This window comes from Rhinopithecus roxellana, chromosome 5 (assembly GCF_007565055.1).
Source record: "Rhinopithecus roxellana isolate Shanxi Qingling chromosome 5, ASM756505v1, whole genome shotgun sequence".
In the NCBI taxonomy this organism is placed as follows: Eukaryota; Metazoa; Chordata; class Mammalia; order Primates; family Cercopithecidae; genus Rhinopithecus; species Rhinopithecus roxellana.
Window position 1 is genome coordinate 59,045,365 of NC_044553.1, and position 16,859 is coordinate 59,062,223.

General features: G+C 37.9%; 1 protein-coding gene across 5 annotated transcripts in view; it reads left to right on the forward strand.

Annotated features, from left to right (window-relative positions):
• STXBP6 (syntaxin binding protein 6) overlaps nucleotides 1-16,859 on the forward strand; it is a 265,201-nt gene that overhangs the window by 205,809 nt on the left and 42,533 nt on the right. Inside the window, exons 1-3 of one of the 5 annotated variants that reach the window (XM_030930516.1) lie at nucleotides 4,995-5,013; nucleotides 9,128-9,258; nucleotides 10,076-10,241. In XM_030930516.1, coding sequence (XP_030786376.1) covers nucleotides 9,214-9,258; nucleotides 10,076-10,241 — 211 coding nt within the window. In that variant the 5' untranslated portion in view covers nucleotides 4,995-5,013; nucleotides 9,128-9,213. Of the gene's footprint in view, nucleotides 1-4,994; nucleotides 5,014-6,644; nucleotides 6,664-8,496; nucleotides 8,516-9,022; nucleotides 9,042-9,127; nucleotides 9,259-10,075; nucleotides 10,242-16,859 lie in introns of those variants that run through there. The other 4 variants (XM_030930517.1, XM_030930518.1, XM_030930515.1 and 1 more) reach the window with 4 other exon arrangements.

The window sequence follows — 16,859 nt, forward strand, 5'->3', positions numbered from 1 at the left end:
TTCATGACCATCAACCGTATTACATTTAGTTTTACAAGTCTTATAATCAGATAGTGTAAGTCTTCCAACTTTTTTTTCCCAAAGTTGTTTTCGCTCTTCTAGCTTTTGAACTTCCATATGAGTTTTATAATTAATGTGTCATATTCTACAAAAAAAAACCTGGAATTTTGATTGAGATAGCATTAAATCTATAGATTTATCCATTACAACTGTGACTCTCTTGTTATTTTAGTGATTTCGTTTCGTTATTTTAGAGTTTACAGCCTATATCTTTAGCATACTCTACCTTCAGGTAATATGCTACTTCATGTATAGTATGAGAACTGTCCAATAGTTCACTTTCATTTCTCCCATCTCAAATTTTGCTACTGTTGCTATACATTTTACTTTTTCATATTTTATAAACTCAATAGTATATCATCTTCATACCACATTTGTTGTACAGGACTAGAGCATTGCTTGTCTAGGGCTAATTATTCCTCACTAATGAAGCGGGACTTTTCTGTGTATTCTACTCAGTGCCCCAGGAATCTTGAGGTTTTTCCAGTCTGGATGATGGAAACAGGCACTATTCCCAGCCCTGTGTGAGCATGGAGTGCTGTATCCTCTATTCATTTTGAGTGATTATTTTTTAAACCTCAGGTAGTTTCCTCACAAACATGTGATGGGAATCACTCAGCTGAATTGTCATGGGCAAATCTCTGCAGATTTCTAGAGTTTTGTCTGTGTCTCTCTTCTCTAGTACTCTGTCTTAAGAATTTTAGCCACCTTGATATCCCTGGGTTCTCAGCACTCGCTTCAACTCAGGGAATCTGCCATTCTCTTCGTGGGTTATTCCTCCCTGCACCACAGCCTAGAAACTCTCTCAAAGCAGTAAACTAGAATAATTGTAGGACTCACCTTATTCATTTCCCATCTCTCAGGGGTCACTATGCTTCACTGCTTGATATACAACGCCTTAAAAACCATTGCTTCATATATTTTGTCCATTTTTGGTTACTTCGGGTAGGAGGGTAGACATAGCACTTATCTGGATTGGATGTAGCCACAGGATTAGAATTGTTGGGTCATAAAATATGTACATGTTTAGCTTTAGTAGATACTGCCTAGAGTTTAAAAAATTAAAAATTAAAATAATTTTTTAAATTAAAATAAATTCAGTTAATTTTAATTTTAGATAATTTTTATAATATAGTTGATCTTGGTTTTAACCAGAGTATGTTGTTGGATTTTACTCCCCAGTCGAACACAGTAGAGAGAGAAGGTGGCAGGTTCTTAGTGATACCATGCACTTTTTTTAGAAGTTCGGTGCTGTATCCCTTCATTTACAATGTATGATTAAAAATACTGAGGAAGAGATGGTGGTGGTGGTGAGGAGGGAGGAGAGCCAAGAGAGCAGATAAATCTGCCTTTGCTTGACTGATAGTGGTAATTATATTTCACAGCTTATGCTTGCCAAGTAATAACAGCTTTGATTTTTCCAAAAACCTAGTGATATTATATGTTTAGTATCTAGTCCATTTAAAAATTCTCTCTGTGTTACTCTTTCTCCTTCACATTTGAATCCCTTTCCCTTTGGAGTGGCCTTCTCACATTAGAGGAGATCCACATGCACATGACATCCTTCCATGGTTCTTTTAGAGCTAATCTATGTGTTGAAAGAGGACACTCAGCAGCAGGTGCATGGTGTCCGGGAGCATAGTCACAGGCCCTTCCCTCACCTGCTTCCTTAGGTGCAGAAACACTTCCATCTCTTCTCATTGTAAAGGGTTTCTTAGTTCTAAGACTGCTTTTTATCCGCTCTTCTAGGTAAAATATAAATTGAATTTCTACCATGTATGACATTTTCCTGAAGAGAATTGCTGTTTGCCCTACACTTTTCAGTATATAATGGATAATGTTAAAGGAAAGCATAACATTAAAGAAATCTCTTTTTCGAGTTTTTATTTTCAGCCTTTGAGCTTCTTGTGGAGAAACTTAATACATTCTTGTGTCAGGTGGCTGCTTCTTTGAAGCCTTTGTTTTTTGATACTCTGTAAATCTCGCCTAAGAATAGATCAAAAATGATGTTTACATCTGTTTCTAGAATTGAGGAAGTAAGAACAGAATAAGACTTTATAACTGTAGTTAACCCCTTCCATTATTCTCCTTGTTTAATACCATAGGTGGAATTGGATTTAATCCCTTTCAGAAACCATCAGTTGTCACAACTCTGGGCATTTACTGTCTTGCTCTGACCTGTTTGTTTGTTTGTTTCACAGTTGTATTACATGAAACAGACATGTTATATAAACTTTCCATATAAAATATAACTATTAGTTTGCAGTAACTAATATTAACTAGGTTTTATAATTCATCATATGTGTTCCCTTTATCCAAAATGCATGCAAATTTATTTTCTCTGCAGGTCTATGGAGAAATGTCTAAGGAAGTTAAAAAATCAAACACATTGGGAAACCTCGGGTTGTTGAGTCTCCCTGAAATCAGATTTTCAGGAAGCCCGAAACAAACAGAATCACTTAAGAGAGATGCTGCTAGAATAAGGATTGGAGGAAAAGAGATTGCTGTAAGAGGTTTTAACCCCTAAATTCCTCTCCTTCTAGTCTCTTGATATTTCTATAACTTCTTGGTTATTAACATTTTCTTTACTCTTATTTGTAGTTCTTGGGATACTCCTCCATTCTGGTAAGAAAATGTTCAAATTCCTTAAAACTGTGGCTGAATTTTGAAACTAAACAATTGAAACTGAAATAAGTTCATGGTTTCTTGTGGGCACAGAAACTCTTCTTCCTTTTGTAGAGGAGCCATCAAAGGCATCAAAGAAGCAGCCACCTGACTCAAGAATATATTAAATTCTCCACAAGAAGCTCAAAGGCCAAAAATTAAAACTTAAAAAAAACTTTCATTCCCTCACTGATTTATACATGCATACCTCAGTTAGTACTCTGTATCCATTATAATACAACCGTATCATGGTTCTAGTCTGGGGAGGGCAGTGGGGAACTCAAGCCTTGCAGGGGTTAATTTTAAGGTTAAACCTTCCTAATTTTAAGGTTAAAATGTAATAGTCCAGGACTACCTGTCATTTAGTTGAAAAAGAGAGTATCCTTTCAAAATAAAAATCTACATATTTTTACATTTAATAAAATTATCAACAGAATAAAGAAGGTTTAAAATTAAAAGGGACTAGATTTTAAAAGTACTAACTAGATCTCATGTGGCATTAAAATTGCACATTCCAAAAGTAATGCCACTTCCTTGTTGGCATGTGGAAGCATTAAAACCAGCTAGTACCACCTGCAAAGTTGGTGTAGGGCAAGCACTTGCTCTATTATTTGCATAGTTGCTAACTACTCTGGACATAGTGTTGTACCTTCATATTAAAGCAGCCTTCCTATAGAATATTTTAGCAAGATGTTTTTTTATTTTTCTCCTTGTACTGAAAGACTTACCCAAACTGCTTTACAAAGGAAGACATTTTCATAAAGTGGTTCCTTTTTGGCATCCCTTTTGGAGAAATTTCCTAGACTTTCCATTGTCTCTTCTTCTTCCACTTGTGGAGATGAGCATGTGGTATATAGTTGGATACCTAGGAACTAGTGATACTAAGGAACTAGTGATTCAAAATCAGGAAACTTCTGTCTGGAAAACTTTTTTCTTTGTGAATATCTCTTCAGTAGACTGAGGAAATCTGCTTCCCAAAGCCCTATGTACTGACTTTATTGTTTCCTTCCACCTTTGGAGTTAATGGAGCGGGGACTGTTTAAGGGCATCCTACATTTTTCCCCAGTGGCTTGGTGCACATGACTGAAGTACCACTGTTTTTGTTGTTGCTGTTCTTTTGAAAAACAAAAAAGAAACAGACCTTCCTTAAAACATACAGATTTAGGTCAGGCATGGTGCCTCAACCTGTAATCCTAACATTCTGGGAGAACAAGGTGGGAGGATCACTGGAGCCCAGGAATTTGAGACCAGCTTAGATAACATAGACCCCTATCTCTACAAAAAATTTAAAAATTAGCTGGGTGTAGTGGCACATATCTGTTGTAGTCCCAGCTAGTTGGGAGGTTGATGAGGGAAGATCGCTTGAGCCCAGGAGATGGAGGCTGCACTAAGTCATGACTGCAACTGCTGCACTCCAGCATAGGCAACAGAGCAAGACCTGTCTTGGAAACAAAACAGAACAAAAAAAGTGCAGATTTAAGAATCCCATGTCAGACCCCTTTGGATACTATTGGGAATCTGGCCAGAGAGCCAGATTCTAAGATGGGAAGGAAGAAACAGAAGGAGAAGGGAAGGGCCCCAGAGACAAACTTGACCATTTCAAAAGTTGGTCTGGTTTGCAACTCTGGGTTACATAGCCTGCAGGGTCTAAACATTTATTATGTCTCCAAATTATAACACACTGAGAAATATTATGAGAAGCAAAAGATCAATCCTGTGTGGAGAGCACCATGCTTCATTTCCCACTAAGTATAGCAGAGAGGATGTTTCCCTGTTCTGAAAGCATTTAAGGTAGAAAACTAGATATTTTTGCTTTTATGCTTTATAAACATTCAGCAATCTTGCCTGATAGAATTGCTGGCGCAGCAGCCTCAGACCTGATATTTGTTTCTCATGGATATTGTGAAATCCACCTAGAATTATCATACATTAGAGCTTTGGAAGAGCAGTAAGGAAACTAGCTCCAAATGATTATTTCTCACCTTGGCCGCATAGCCTGTTCTGTCACTACAGCAGCACCAAGAAGCCACACTCAGTTACTTCCTGAACCCTCATTTCAGAAGCTTGCTTTTTCCTTTTCCCTTAGGCACCTCTGGCACAGTCACACAGCAGCCCTGATAGGATTCTATGTGAACACTGCCCTTTTTTTTTTTTTTTTTTTTTTTTTTTTTTGCCTCCAGATTATTTATTTTTCATCAGCACTCTTGTTGAAATCAAAATGTCTGGTGGTTAGACTACAGCAGAGCAGAGAGCTGAAGCGTACCACAAAACACGGACCTTCACTTAACTGTAAGGTCAAAATAGGGCTGTGCGTGATGAAAGTTTAAGGCATCTTAGGTATGTAGGTGTGGTAAATTCTGCTTTTAGCCACCCTGAACATCAAACTATAGCTATTGGGGATGGAATTTGTTTTTCTTTTGCTCCTTTTCTTTCTGTCTTTTTCTTTCTTTCTTTCTTTCTTTCTTTCTTTCTTTCTTTCTTTCTTTCTTTCTCTTTCTTTCTCTTTCTTTCCTTTCTGAGAAATGACTACATAAAGTTATGAAGTAATTCAAGTTCAATGTGTATAGTAAATGTATAAAAATGTGTAAAAAGATGTTATTCAGCTATCTCAAATATGAGCTAGTTGAGGATGTAGAGGTGGTATATACTGATTGTTTCCTTTAAAATAATATTTTAAGAATATTTATTTTTAGCTACCCTAAGCATCAAAACTATAGCTTTTGGGGGTGCAATCTGTTTTTCTTTCACCCCTTTTCTTTTTTTCTTTCTTTTTTACTTTTTGAGAAATGGCCACATCAAGTTATAAAATAATTCAAGTTCAATGTGTATAGTAAATATATAAAGATGTGTAAAAAGATGTTATTCAGCTATCTCAAATATGAGATAGTTGAGGATGTAGAAGTGGTATATACTGATTGTTTCCTTTAAAATGATATTTTAAGGCTATTTATTTTAAATAGATAATTTGTCTCTTAGGCCAAACTGGTTTTCCTTTTTGGAATAGTTGAGGGATTATGCTGTGAATAATGAGAGTGTAGGTGTAAGAGTGTGGCTTTTTGGAAAGAGTGGTCTTTCAGCCACTGGACCTTGAAACAGGGGGTCTGCCTCTGAATCTTGGCTGGGTATGAGCTCTTCTCCCATTTCACATAACATGCAAGTGACTTGTCTTTCTGTCTTTCCTCACTGATCTTTGTTCCCTCTTCTACTTTTGTTCCAGTTCTACTTTTCTGACTTGTTGCAAGACCAAGTTTGATATGACATGGTCTTTGTTATTGACTGGCTTATGGGTTTTTATTTAAATAGAATTTTCTCATTGGGCACAGGTAAGGTCACTGGTCTCCACCATTTGAGTATAGCAAGTTTTCAAATTTTGCTTTTATAAAATGTCTCATGGAAGGGCGATTTTTAAAAAGAGCTCTTTCGACCATTCGTTCATGAAACAGAGATGTTACTCCACTTGAGTAGTGATGGCAGTGATATTCTCGATATTCGGGACATAATAGTTTGTGTCACTGCTTCTTCACCAAAGCTGAAATGTGCTAGCAAGTCTACATGAAAGCCAAAGAGGAGGCATGAAGCTATGAAAACCATGTTGTTTTTTCAGAGCTAATAGCAAAGCGGCCTGAATTTGGTTGCCCCCATGCTTCTGCCTGCCTCCGATACCAGTGCAGGAAGTGGGAGAATCGGCTGCTTCTGAGTGGTCTGCAGTATTACCTGGGAGTCATGCCCACACTATTCCTTTAAATGCTTCTGTGTTGGTCTCTTCCTTGTGAATGTTGAAGGCATAACAGATATTCCCTGGTTATCTGACCTTTAAAGTTATCCAAAATAATGACTTTGGGAGCCTCTAGCATGCAGCTCTATGATATTACTGATCCAGATAATTTGGTTGCATTTTCCAGGGTGTGCTGTCAATTAGCTTTCCTTTGGAAGGAGAAGGTAAATCACTGTTTTTCACTAGACATCTGGATTTTGTGTGACTGGCATGTTTTTTTTTTATCAGCTATTGACCCCAAAAACAACAAAACATGAAATAGTTAAAACATGTTGTCTACAAGTACGTACTCAAAAAGTCTGGCAATGGGGTGTGTGTGTGCAAGTGTTTTGATTTCAGAAGGGGAACGTCTTAATTTAACTCTATACAATGTGTATATAATAATATAATTTTAAGACACCTGCTTCAAAACAGAAACTAGGATGCTGGAGATAATAACAATAAACAAAAATTAAACCAAACCGGGCTCAGTGCCCAGGAAAACTAGCCAGACTCCAAGAACTGGGCGAGGAATAAACTAATAGGGGAGAAAAGGCAGAAATGGATAGACTTACAACTGCCTCCGTTAAAAAAGACTGCTCTGCAGTGTGATCACTGTGGAGGAGTTCCATGTGGCCATTTGTCATAATAGTTGGGGTTGCTGCATGCCTCATTTCAATGACAAACTTTCAGTGGAACTTACCTTCCTTAGATGTGTATATGCCCGCAATATACAGTGATCTCGAGTTGTGTTTAAGCTTTTAAAATGCTGTAAATTACTTGGAAACAAATGGGCCAGAAGTAAAAATAGGGGCTCATAACAACTTTAAAGTTAGAAAGAAAGCCTTCATGTTTCCCAGGCTTAAATGTTGTATGATTTACATAAACACGGGAGGAAATTCTCTTTGTGTGTTTAGGGGTGTGTGTCTAATACAGGAACCCATGTTTTCCTGTTATTGAAAAGCCTTCTTTAATCTTTTAAGCACATTTTAAGACCTGTCTGTATTCCAGGTGTATTGTTTTCTTTAACATTAAAATGTAAGAGCAGGTCACAGTCATCAGAGAAGCCTATTAGGTCTCCCATTTATGTCATAGGAGACACAAAAAATAAATGAATCAAATTAAATGGATAGACAGAGTCCTGGGCAGACTGGTAATACTGCCTGAATTCAGTTGGAGAGAATGGTTGTTCCTCTTTGTGAACAGAAGACTATAAAAATTCATCTGATTGTGGGTATTAAGGGGATGACTTTTTAATCATAAAAGTAAATGTAATTGGTATGAAATATTCAGAAGTTTTTAGCAAATCTAACTGAAATAATGGGTGATAAACCAAAACATTATTTGAAGTTAAAAACAAATCTTCACTAAATTATGGTTGGAAGCAGAGAGAGTAGATAGTACTCAGGCCATAAAGGTGGTCTTCAGTACTGGGAAAGTAGGGTTCTCACTAGATCTAAAGGCAGTGGCCACCTTTCCTTTGTCTCTGCTCTCCTGCTTTAATGACCCCAGACAATGAGCTGCAATAAGCTATGGAATGCATGAACTGTAGAGTCTTCCTGCTCACCAGTGGTGATTGGAGCAGGTGCTTTCTGTCCTTCATCCCTTAAGAATTCTTTTTGCCATCTGCTGAGCATCTGCATAGTTATTGGAAAGTGTGGAATCTGTTGGGTGATTTGAAACAAGGAAAGAATATGCTATAGATGCATAGTCTTCAGCAAGTCAGTAATTAGGATCATCTTCATTATAGCCAATAATGATTTCTACTTTCCGTAATTCCTTTCTATTTAATTTGCTAATTCCTACAGCCAGGGTTCAGGAGAAGCTTTTAGGAAATCCCTTTAAAGACCATTAATTACTTCCTACCCTTGAGTCTCCACGTCACAAAGTAGGCAGATGTAGAAATATTCAGAGTGCCTCTCCTGGTACCTGATGCTTGACATCAGTCTGAGAGGTGATGCTGTCTATCTTTAGCACAGAAAGGCTTAGGGGAAGAACTCGCTGAGGCTGAGAGGAGAAACTGTCCTTTTCCTACAGGTGTGGAGGTGTGCCCAGAACACCAGATTCAATCATAATTAGATGTAAACTAGATACAAACTGAACAATATTAGAGAGCCAAATAGTTTGGGGATTTTTTGAGTGAGGTATTACTCCTCATCACTGAAGCCTAAGATGTTTACACTGGACTATAAAACTAGAAATATACTTTGCAGTTCTCTAGGGGAGCCAATTACCTTCCTTTCCTTTAAAATTCAACCTTTCCCAATGAACCCTACCTGATCCCTGTCAGTACTATATGCTTCTTTTCCTGCAAGCTGTAATTGTGCACTTGTAGCCTCCATTGAAGGTGCTTGGTGTTATTCACTTAAGTCATTTTCAGTTTGAATGGATAAAGACATAGATGAAGCAGCCCTTACAATTATAATTATATTGTAAACTGCTTCAAGAGTGAAGATTATAACATCTATTTCCTTTACGTTCACCCCTGACCAAAGGCACACATACTTATTCATATTCCCTCCTTTCCCCCTCCGCCTTCTCTCTGTTATTGTGCATATACACAGTAGGTGTCATGTAGAAACAGCACTGAATGTGGAAACAAACCACCAACTTGCAGGTGCACTAATCTGAGTGATCTTTTCTTGGCAGTGACAAACAAGAAACCCACACAGGCGTCCATTACAAAGGTCAAACAGTTTGAAGGCTCCACATCGTTTGTTCGGAGATCACAGTGGATGCTCGAGCAGCTTCGCCAGGTTAATGGTATCGATCCTAATGGGGTGAGTGAATTGTCCAATGCTGAGCAAAGGCATTCTTTTCACAAGATGACTCTCTGATTGACCTTGGTAGTGGTGGTGGTGGTTTGAATCATTCTTAAGAAGGTTATTTCTCTATTTCAATTATGTGATTAAAACTTTCGGATACATAGTCCTTTCTTAAGTGAAATTATACATCTTTTCATCATGTTTAATAGAAGGACCTAGGGGAATGCATATTGAAGATATGTGATCTCCGGTAACATTGATCAGCAAGTACGAAGTTCAGTATGAAGTAAATGAATGGTATCTTTCAGTATGTATTGTGATTCCCTTGCTTTTAATCGGAGGAACATTTTATGACATAGTTATCTATACAAAGTACATTCCCATTGCTCACACACACACTTCACAAAATGCTAACAATGAAGAATAATAAAATATAAATTGTTACTATAGACTAAAATAGCAAGAGGGAATCTTCCTAGCGAAGTTTAGGGGCCAGATTAATATAGGTCATTGCTGAGAACCTAAAGGAATCCCTTTTCCAGGAAATTGGGAAGATAATACATGATCTGAATTCTGATATTTGTCAGTGTTTAGTTAGGCTATCTCAACTTGTGTGATACTAGTTTCCTAGGAACGTGTATCAATACTGTAAGATTTGGGGTTTGCTTCATAAACAGAGAAATGCAGACTCTCCATACACTTGGATAAAGATGAGCCTTATGATTGCGATCAAAGTCTTTGTTTTAGCCTTTATAAATCTTTTGACAGGAGTAATCTAGAAACAGCAGTTTTTCTAGATTGAGATGAGTAGTTATTTCATTGTCTTTTCCAGGATTCGGCAGAGTTTGATTTGTTGTTTGAAAATGCTTTTGACCAGTGGGTAGCCAGCACAGCGTCAGAAAAATGCACCTTCTTCCAGATCCTCCACCATACCTGCCAGAGGTACCTCACAGACAGGAAGCCGGAGTTTATTAACTGCCAGTCCAAAATTATGGGAGGTGAGTGGACATTCGCGTGACTTTAGTCACCCTGTTTCTTTAGGCTCACTTTTACTTAAGAGGTTAGGAGTTCAGCAGCGTAATTAAAGACAAAAACAAGAGAAGAATCAATATGCTCAGAGCTAGACAACACGAGAACCATTCCAGGGAGTTTATTGTATGATAAATTTAGACACAAAGGTATGTTTTCACTCTTGTCCAAAAACTGGTCTGTTTTAGAATTAGCCTTCTAGTTCTTATCTTCATTTAGCTAAGATTATTTGTATGATGAGAAAAAAACTGTTCCTTTATTAGAAAAATCTTTTAGTTTGGTTTCTTTACTACCTTTTCTATAATTTCATTGCAGAACACTATTTTCTGGGTTGCCTTTTCCTATTTTTTCTCAAGATGTTTTACAAATATTAATATAAAAATTCCAACAGATGCTTCCCCTTTCTTTCAAATAGCAACTTGTGTGTATTCCCTGAATGGCATACAGAGCTGAGTTAAGATGAGTATAGTAAGCCACTGTAAAGGGGTGAGTACCAGCATCGGCAACATAATAAGAAATGTTTAGAGGGTGCTTAGCACATTTTTTAGGTGGCATTTCTTTTTAGAGAATTGAAACTGTGTGAAAAATGTAAAAGTCTCGACAACTCTGTGAGTTGGAGAAGAGTGTTTATATCATTGGTCTTTTCACTGACCTGTTCCCTTGGTTTTGAAAGACTGTTTTTAAAAATGCACCAGCTTTGCCTTAATCAAATGTTAAATGAAGATCACATTAAATACATCACATTTTCTCCTTGGGCTGTGTATATGTTTCATATGAACATACAGCAGAATCCATTACTCTGTCCTAGCAACTGACACACATACTGTCATTTTGCCATTAGTTACTAGAAGTTATATAGAAAAGTTATTAGCCAATTCTTTGGTATTATCCACTGAGGTGTTGGCATTCCTTTTAAGTAGGAAGTTGCTTACATCATAAGAACCTTGAAAGGCCTTTCTTGGGTATTTATGCAGCTTATTTTTATAATTTCTCTGTTTAATCCCAGGAAAATACAAGAGGTGATGAATGGTGTGTATTTTTTCAAGGGGCCACATCCTATGTTACAAAGGTGAAAAATATTAGACATAGATGTTTAAAGGAAAGGGAATTTCAAACACTGACCTATTTGGAAAATATAGTGAGATATAGCTCTGTATCATGTCTGTGCCACCAGTGCTCTTAAAATGACTCCTGCTTTGAAAGTCTAGCCTTAACAGACTTGGCAGAAGGTTGAAGCACACCAGGCTTAGGACCACAGATGGCCACATTTTCAGTGAATGAAAAGTTGGCCAGGAAATCCCAGGTTTCCCTCATTCTTCGTTAGGTGGAGTTTGCTCTGCCAGCCTAGAATCACATTTGTTTCTTAATCTTCAGTTCCTGCTATGAAGCATTTTTCTCATCCATGTCCATATGGGCAGTAGTTTGCATGGCTAGCATGTAAGCACAGACTCTCTTCTCAAAATAATGTGACGTTATGGATTTGAAATTTCTGTTGCTCTTGGAGAAACACTCCCCTCAAGCATTCCCCTTCCTCATGTTCCATCCTGGGCAGTGTGGCTAGAAACAGACCCAGTGCCATAGAAACTACTGCACTTCCTCAGAATGGAAATGTGGATGGAAGCAAAAGGGCCACACGCTCACTGTCCTTGCAAGGGAAACGAGCTACCTCCTTCATGCTAAGGTTAGGGATAGCTTTGCTGACTCTTCCTCTTCCTCCCTTAACAGACTGTACTAGGCAGTCCCCCTGCTCTGTTACCCCTGAAGGTCTCATATCTTCTCTAGAAACAGGCTTTTTCTTTCATTCATTCAATTACAGTTCATTATCCAGTCATACAGTAAATGAGGACTAAGAACCTACTACATGCTAGTCACTGTGCTACGTCCTGAATATAGAGAATAATTCTATATTTGGTCCCTTAATAGACCTTAATTGCCACTACTCAAATACCAGACCGATAGATCTCTAATTTATTCTTCCTTTGCCTTCCTGAATATCCTCAGACCTTCCCACACAGCCCCACCACACTGCTTTTGTCCATCATTGACCCAGCCCTTCAGCTTTCTTTCATTGCCTTGTGAACCCCAAATTATGCAGAGTTGAGATGGGAACTCCTATGTCCAATGTTAAATTGTTGGTTTGTGTATTTAGGCAAGCCAAATAAGGGTTTCCTGTAGTAAGAAAAAATTACAATAAGTTAATGAAACCAAGTGCCAGAATTGCCTTTGCCTTGTGTGACTGTAGGTGTGTCTCTTGGCTGCTCTAGACTTCAGTTTTCCCAGGTGTCACATTAGAGGTTAGACCAGATGCCATATAAAATCTCAGTTCCGTCATTTTGAAAGTCTGTAATTCCTAAATTATAGTTTTATTGTGTAGGTTAATTGCTTCTTATCTAAAGAATCAATTAAAGATTTAGTGCAATTAAATATTGACAAGTCCTAGATTACTAAGGAAGGCACAAAAAGGTTTAAATTAAGCATACAGTAATTTGTTGGCAGCACGTATAACCTTAATGAATGCAACATGTCTTAAACAGTTGCTTATCCTTGATAATAGTTGTGCCAACATACCCTAATAAATTAGTATGCTGATTAGTCTTCTTTTCTGCCAGTTATCACACTTTTGAGACTTCAAAATTAGGTGCTTCTGGGGCCACTACATTCTGACCTCTTTAACTTTCAGGTATCTTCCACATCTTTAGGATATGAAATCTGTTGCCAATTTCTCAGTATCTTTTGGTCTCTCCCTATAGTATGGGCCACAAGTTCTAGATACAGGTGTTTCTTATACCATGAAATAGGATAGTTTTATGATTTTAAAGAACTAATATAGGTGTTAGTATGCTGCCTAACACCAGATTCTGTACACATGTTATCTAATTTAACTTTTATAGCAGACTTTGGAAATATACTTTATCAACTCCATTTTATAGAGAAGGAAACAGAATCAGAGAGATCAAATAGCTTGCCAAGGGTCATATAACTAGTAAGTAGTAGAGATAAGATGCCAGTGCAGGCCCACTCATTGGCTCCTTAAGGCCACTGAGTGGCATGCTCCAGGAAACACCATTGACATTGTCTTTGTTATGAATGGTGCCCTCTAGAGTTGTACATGAATTGCTGGGAATATTTTAGCCAGTACATTCCTGGGTATTAAAAAGGGAGGTGGGAGAAAACCCGCCTATATGGATAGTTTTAACTTTTTTCCTAGTTTTGTCCCAGGAAAATATTTAAGATAATTCTTAAGCTATTTTTTTCATCCTAAGAACAATTGAATCATCAAGTGCCTTTAAAATCATCTTGCTTTTTGTTTTTTGTGTTTGTCCACCAGAACTTCAGGAGAGGAAATAGATGAAAGCACTGGGAAGACAGTGTAGCCCTAGCCACCTACAGGGCCTCTCAGGTACTCTATTCAACCTAAAAAATGAAAAGGGTCAGAATCTAGATTAAAGAGAGTTTAAATGCAAAAGTTGAGGACAAGCCCACTCAAGAAGCACAGATTCCTAACAATGGAAGTCAGTGTTACAAAGCATAGAAGTCTGAGATTGCTTATGTAGACAAAGCCTGGGGAATTTTAGCAGAATTTCAACATCTTTCTGTGTAAGGCTTAATACGTAGTCACAATGGCCTGATTAGTTCAGATGGTCCTTCTCTTTTGAGAAAGGTACATTTAACATTCCATTGCAGTTACTGCAGATGTAACTGTCATGGAGTCCCTGTTCAGGGCACCATCTAGTCTGAGTTAGGTCAGGAGATAGGTCAGGACAATAAAGAAGGCAGTTAATCTCTAACAAAGATTTGTAATTGGAAGGTAGAGGTCCGATCTCTGGTCTCGTAGTCATTTACAGAACAAAAACAATGAGGAAGAGAGTTAAGCTATAATCTAAGAAGTAGAATTGCAAAACATGCTGTATGACTCAGATCACCGCCATATCTCTCTCAAAGCTTAAAGTGTTTTGGGGGTTCCAACAGCTTTTAAATTGTGTTTATTTTCACATCTGTATCTGGTCCAACCCTGTCATTGGGAAAACTGAGGCCCAGCCATTCTGAATGACTTTGTCAAAGCCAAGGACTATGCAACAACCTACAGAGACTGAAGGCAGAGGTGTAGAGCCAGGTCTGCTGCTGACATGTGACATAGCCTCATGAGTGACAGGGGTCCCTGAAAGTAAAGTCTTAGGTTCATATGGTTTGGATGTACTTCTGAGATGGTGGTAGCTTTCAATTTCTCTGTGTTTACTGTAAACAGAAATGATGTTATACTGTTATATGTGTGATGACACATTTGTAATTCAAAGATACCTCAGTGGAGTTAATAACGTGTTATTAGACTCCAGAGGAGGGACTTGCTTTCAGATAATTCATTTCAAAGAGACATGGTCTGCCCCAAACAGATTGTCAGTTTAGATAATGGGTATGCCACATTAGGTCAAGGTCCCAAGGAAGACTTTGTTACTTTACTTACATCAGTATTCTTTAAATGTGAGCACATCCCACATGGCTCCCACGTTGCTAGTTTATTTGTGTTGACCAATTTAGAATGATTGCTGTTGGCCTAGTATTCATATGCCTAATACTATGAACTGTAGAAATCTTTGGTGATACTGGCAATTTCTGTGTTAGAACCACAAAGGAGGTTCTTTACAAACCCATTTTCTTTTTCATTAAGAAGTATAAATTATTTGCAAGAAAAAAATAGTTTATTCTTCAAGATAAGCATAAACTGAAGCATATCCAAGCCTTTTTCATGAACTCTGAGGCCGAATACCCTAGCTAACTCATTCAGTTCCCTCTTAACTATTTCACCTGTTGTGTATCATCCTTCAGTGATTCCACAAGCATTTACTCAGCACTATGTAAATGTGCTAAGCTAGCTGTGGAGCTCCAACCACACAGTAGGCACCTTCACCAGCTTGACTTACTTTCTGGACATATCAGATGTAAATAGATTGAAACGTTGCCACGACAGCAAGGGGATGGGTGAGCTGGAGGTTAAAGGATGGTTAGCAGTTATGAAGACAAGGGCAGGATGAAATTAGCTCTCTCTTATTGCAACAGGTAATCCAGACAATTTTATTTCAATGTTAGCTATATTCAGAATTTAAATGTGGCAGATTGTTTTTTCACAAAGCAGGCTATTTTGAAGTGCCATATATTTTCATCATCAAAGGGTGTTTCTTAAGCATTACGCTTCTATGCACAGCCCTTCAGATGATAGTATAAAGCCCAGACTTCAGAGCGCTATTAGAATTCTAGGGACACAGATGTCTCTGATGTCACCTTCATACCAGGCTGGCCCTCGCTTGCCCCTGCTGATTGGTATGCTAAAGGAAACCCAATGGCTTTACTCTGGATTCCCCCAGGATAGGATAGAATCTCAGGATTCAATCACAGTGTGACTTTGTTCTTTTCTTCCAAACAATACAAAGTCACCCCTAGGTGAGGTGTGCAACTATTTCACCTTGTACGTGTCCCAGGCATGCAAAAAAAAGTGATTGATGTGGTCATTCTTAATCCCGGTATATTAATATAGTACTTTAAAGGAATCTATAACATTTGCCATGATTTTTATGTTATTTTTCCTTCTGTTTTAACTCTGTCAATGAATAAAGACTTTGGAGTGTGAACCTCACACTCCTATGCATGCTCCAACCAGGGGTGCATTGTAATGAACTGTTTATTTCTCAAGAATAAAGAATAAAGTGTATAATTTTTCCCCTAGGGCTCAAACTTCAATATCCTTGGGAGATGCACACACACATATTAAAGATTATAATTCACAGAGATGAGTTGTATTAAAACCACCATATGGTTGCTTCTTGATGCCTGAATGTAGACACAGAGCAGCAGAGGAGGCCAGGCTTCTTAGCTGATTCACTGTTGTGACACTGCAGTGAAATGTTTCTTATAGTTCCTTAAATCAACAGGAGTCCATGGCATAGTTCCTCCAGTGACTATTTTTGTTGCCCTTGGGAAAATAATAAACTTCAGTTTCCTCCAGCAAGTACAAATGAGAAAAACGATTCATGAGAAACTAGCCCCAGATCCCACAGCTATTAAGAGAGAGAGCTGGTGTTTCAGTCAAGACCTGCTACTTAGTCCCCATCTATTAAATGGAGACCGTGACTTCCAAGTTCCCTTAATAAGCACAAGTCTTCTTTTCTTTATGTCAATTCAGCTAAAGAGAAGAGGGGATGACACCAGTTTAACAAGATCTTTGTGTGAATTCAGTTGAAAATTATGTTCGAAAGGTCTCCGTAAATTATGTTACATAATTATATTAATCATGCATACACACAGACTTAGCCACTCTTCCATCACTCCATCCTCCTCATTGCAGCCAATATGTCTTTTCCTAGACAGCGTGATATTTCATTTAAGACTTGCCTTAAATGAAAGTTCTTTCAGAGAGAGAAAGAAATTAAGACTAGAAACAAACAAAATAAAAGCATCAATAAAAACAACAGTACAAATATTTAAAGCATAGAATCAGAAAAACCCAGTTTGGGAGTTTTGTGTTTTTATTATTGGGATCCCAGCAGTGTACCCACTGCATCAAACACAAATGTTTTTATAGTCCTATGTGACCC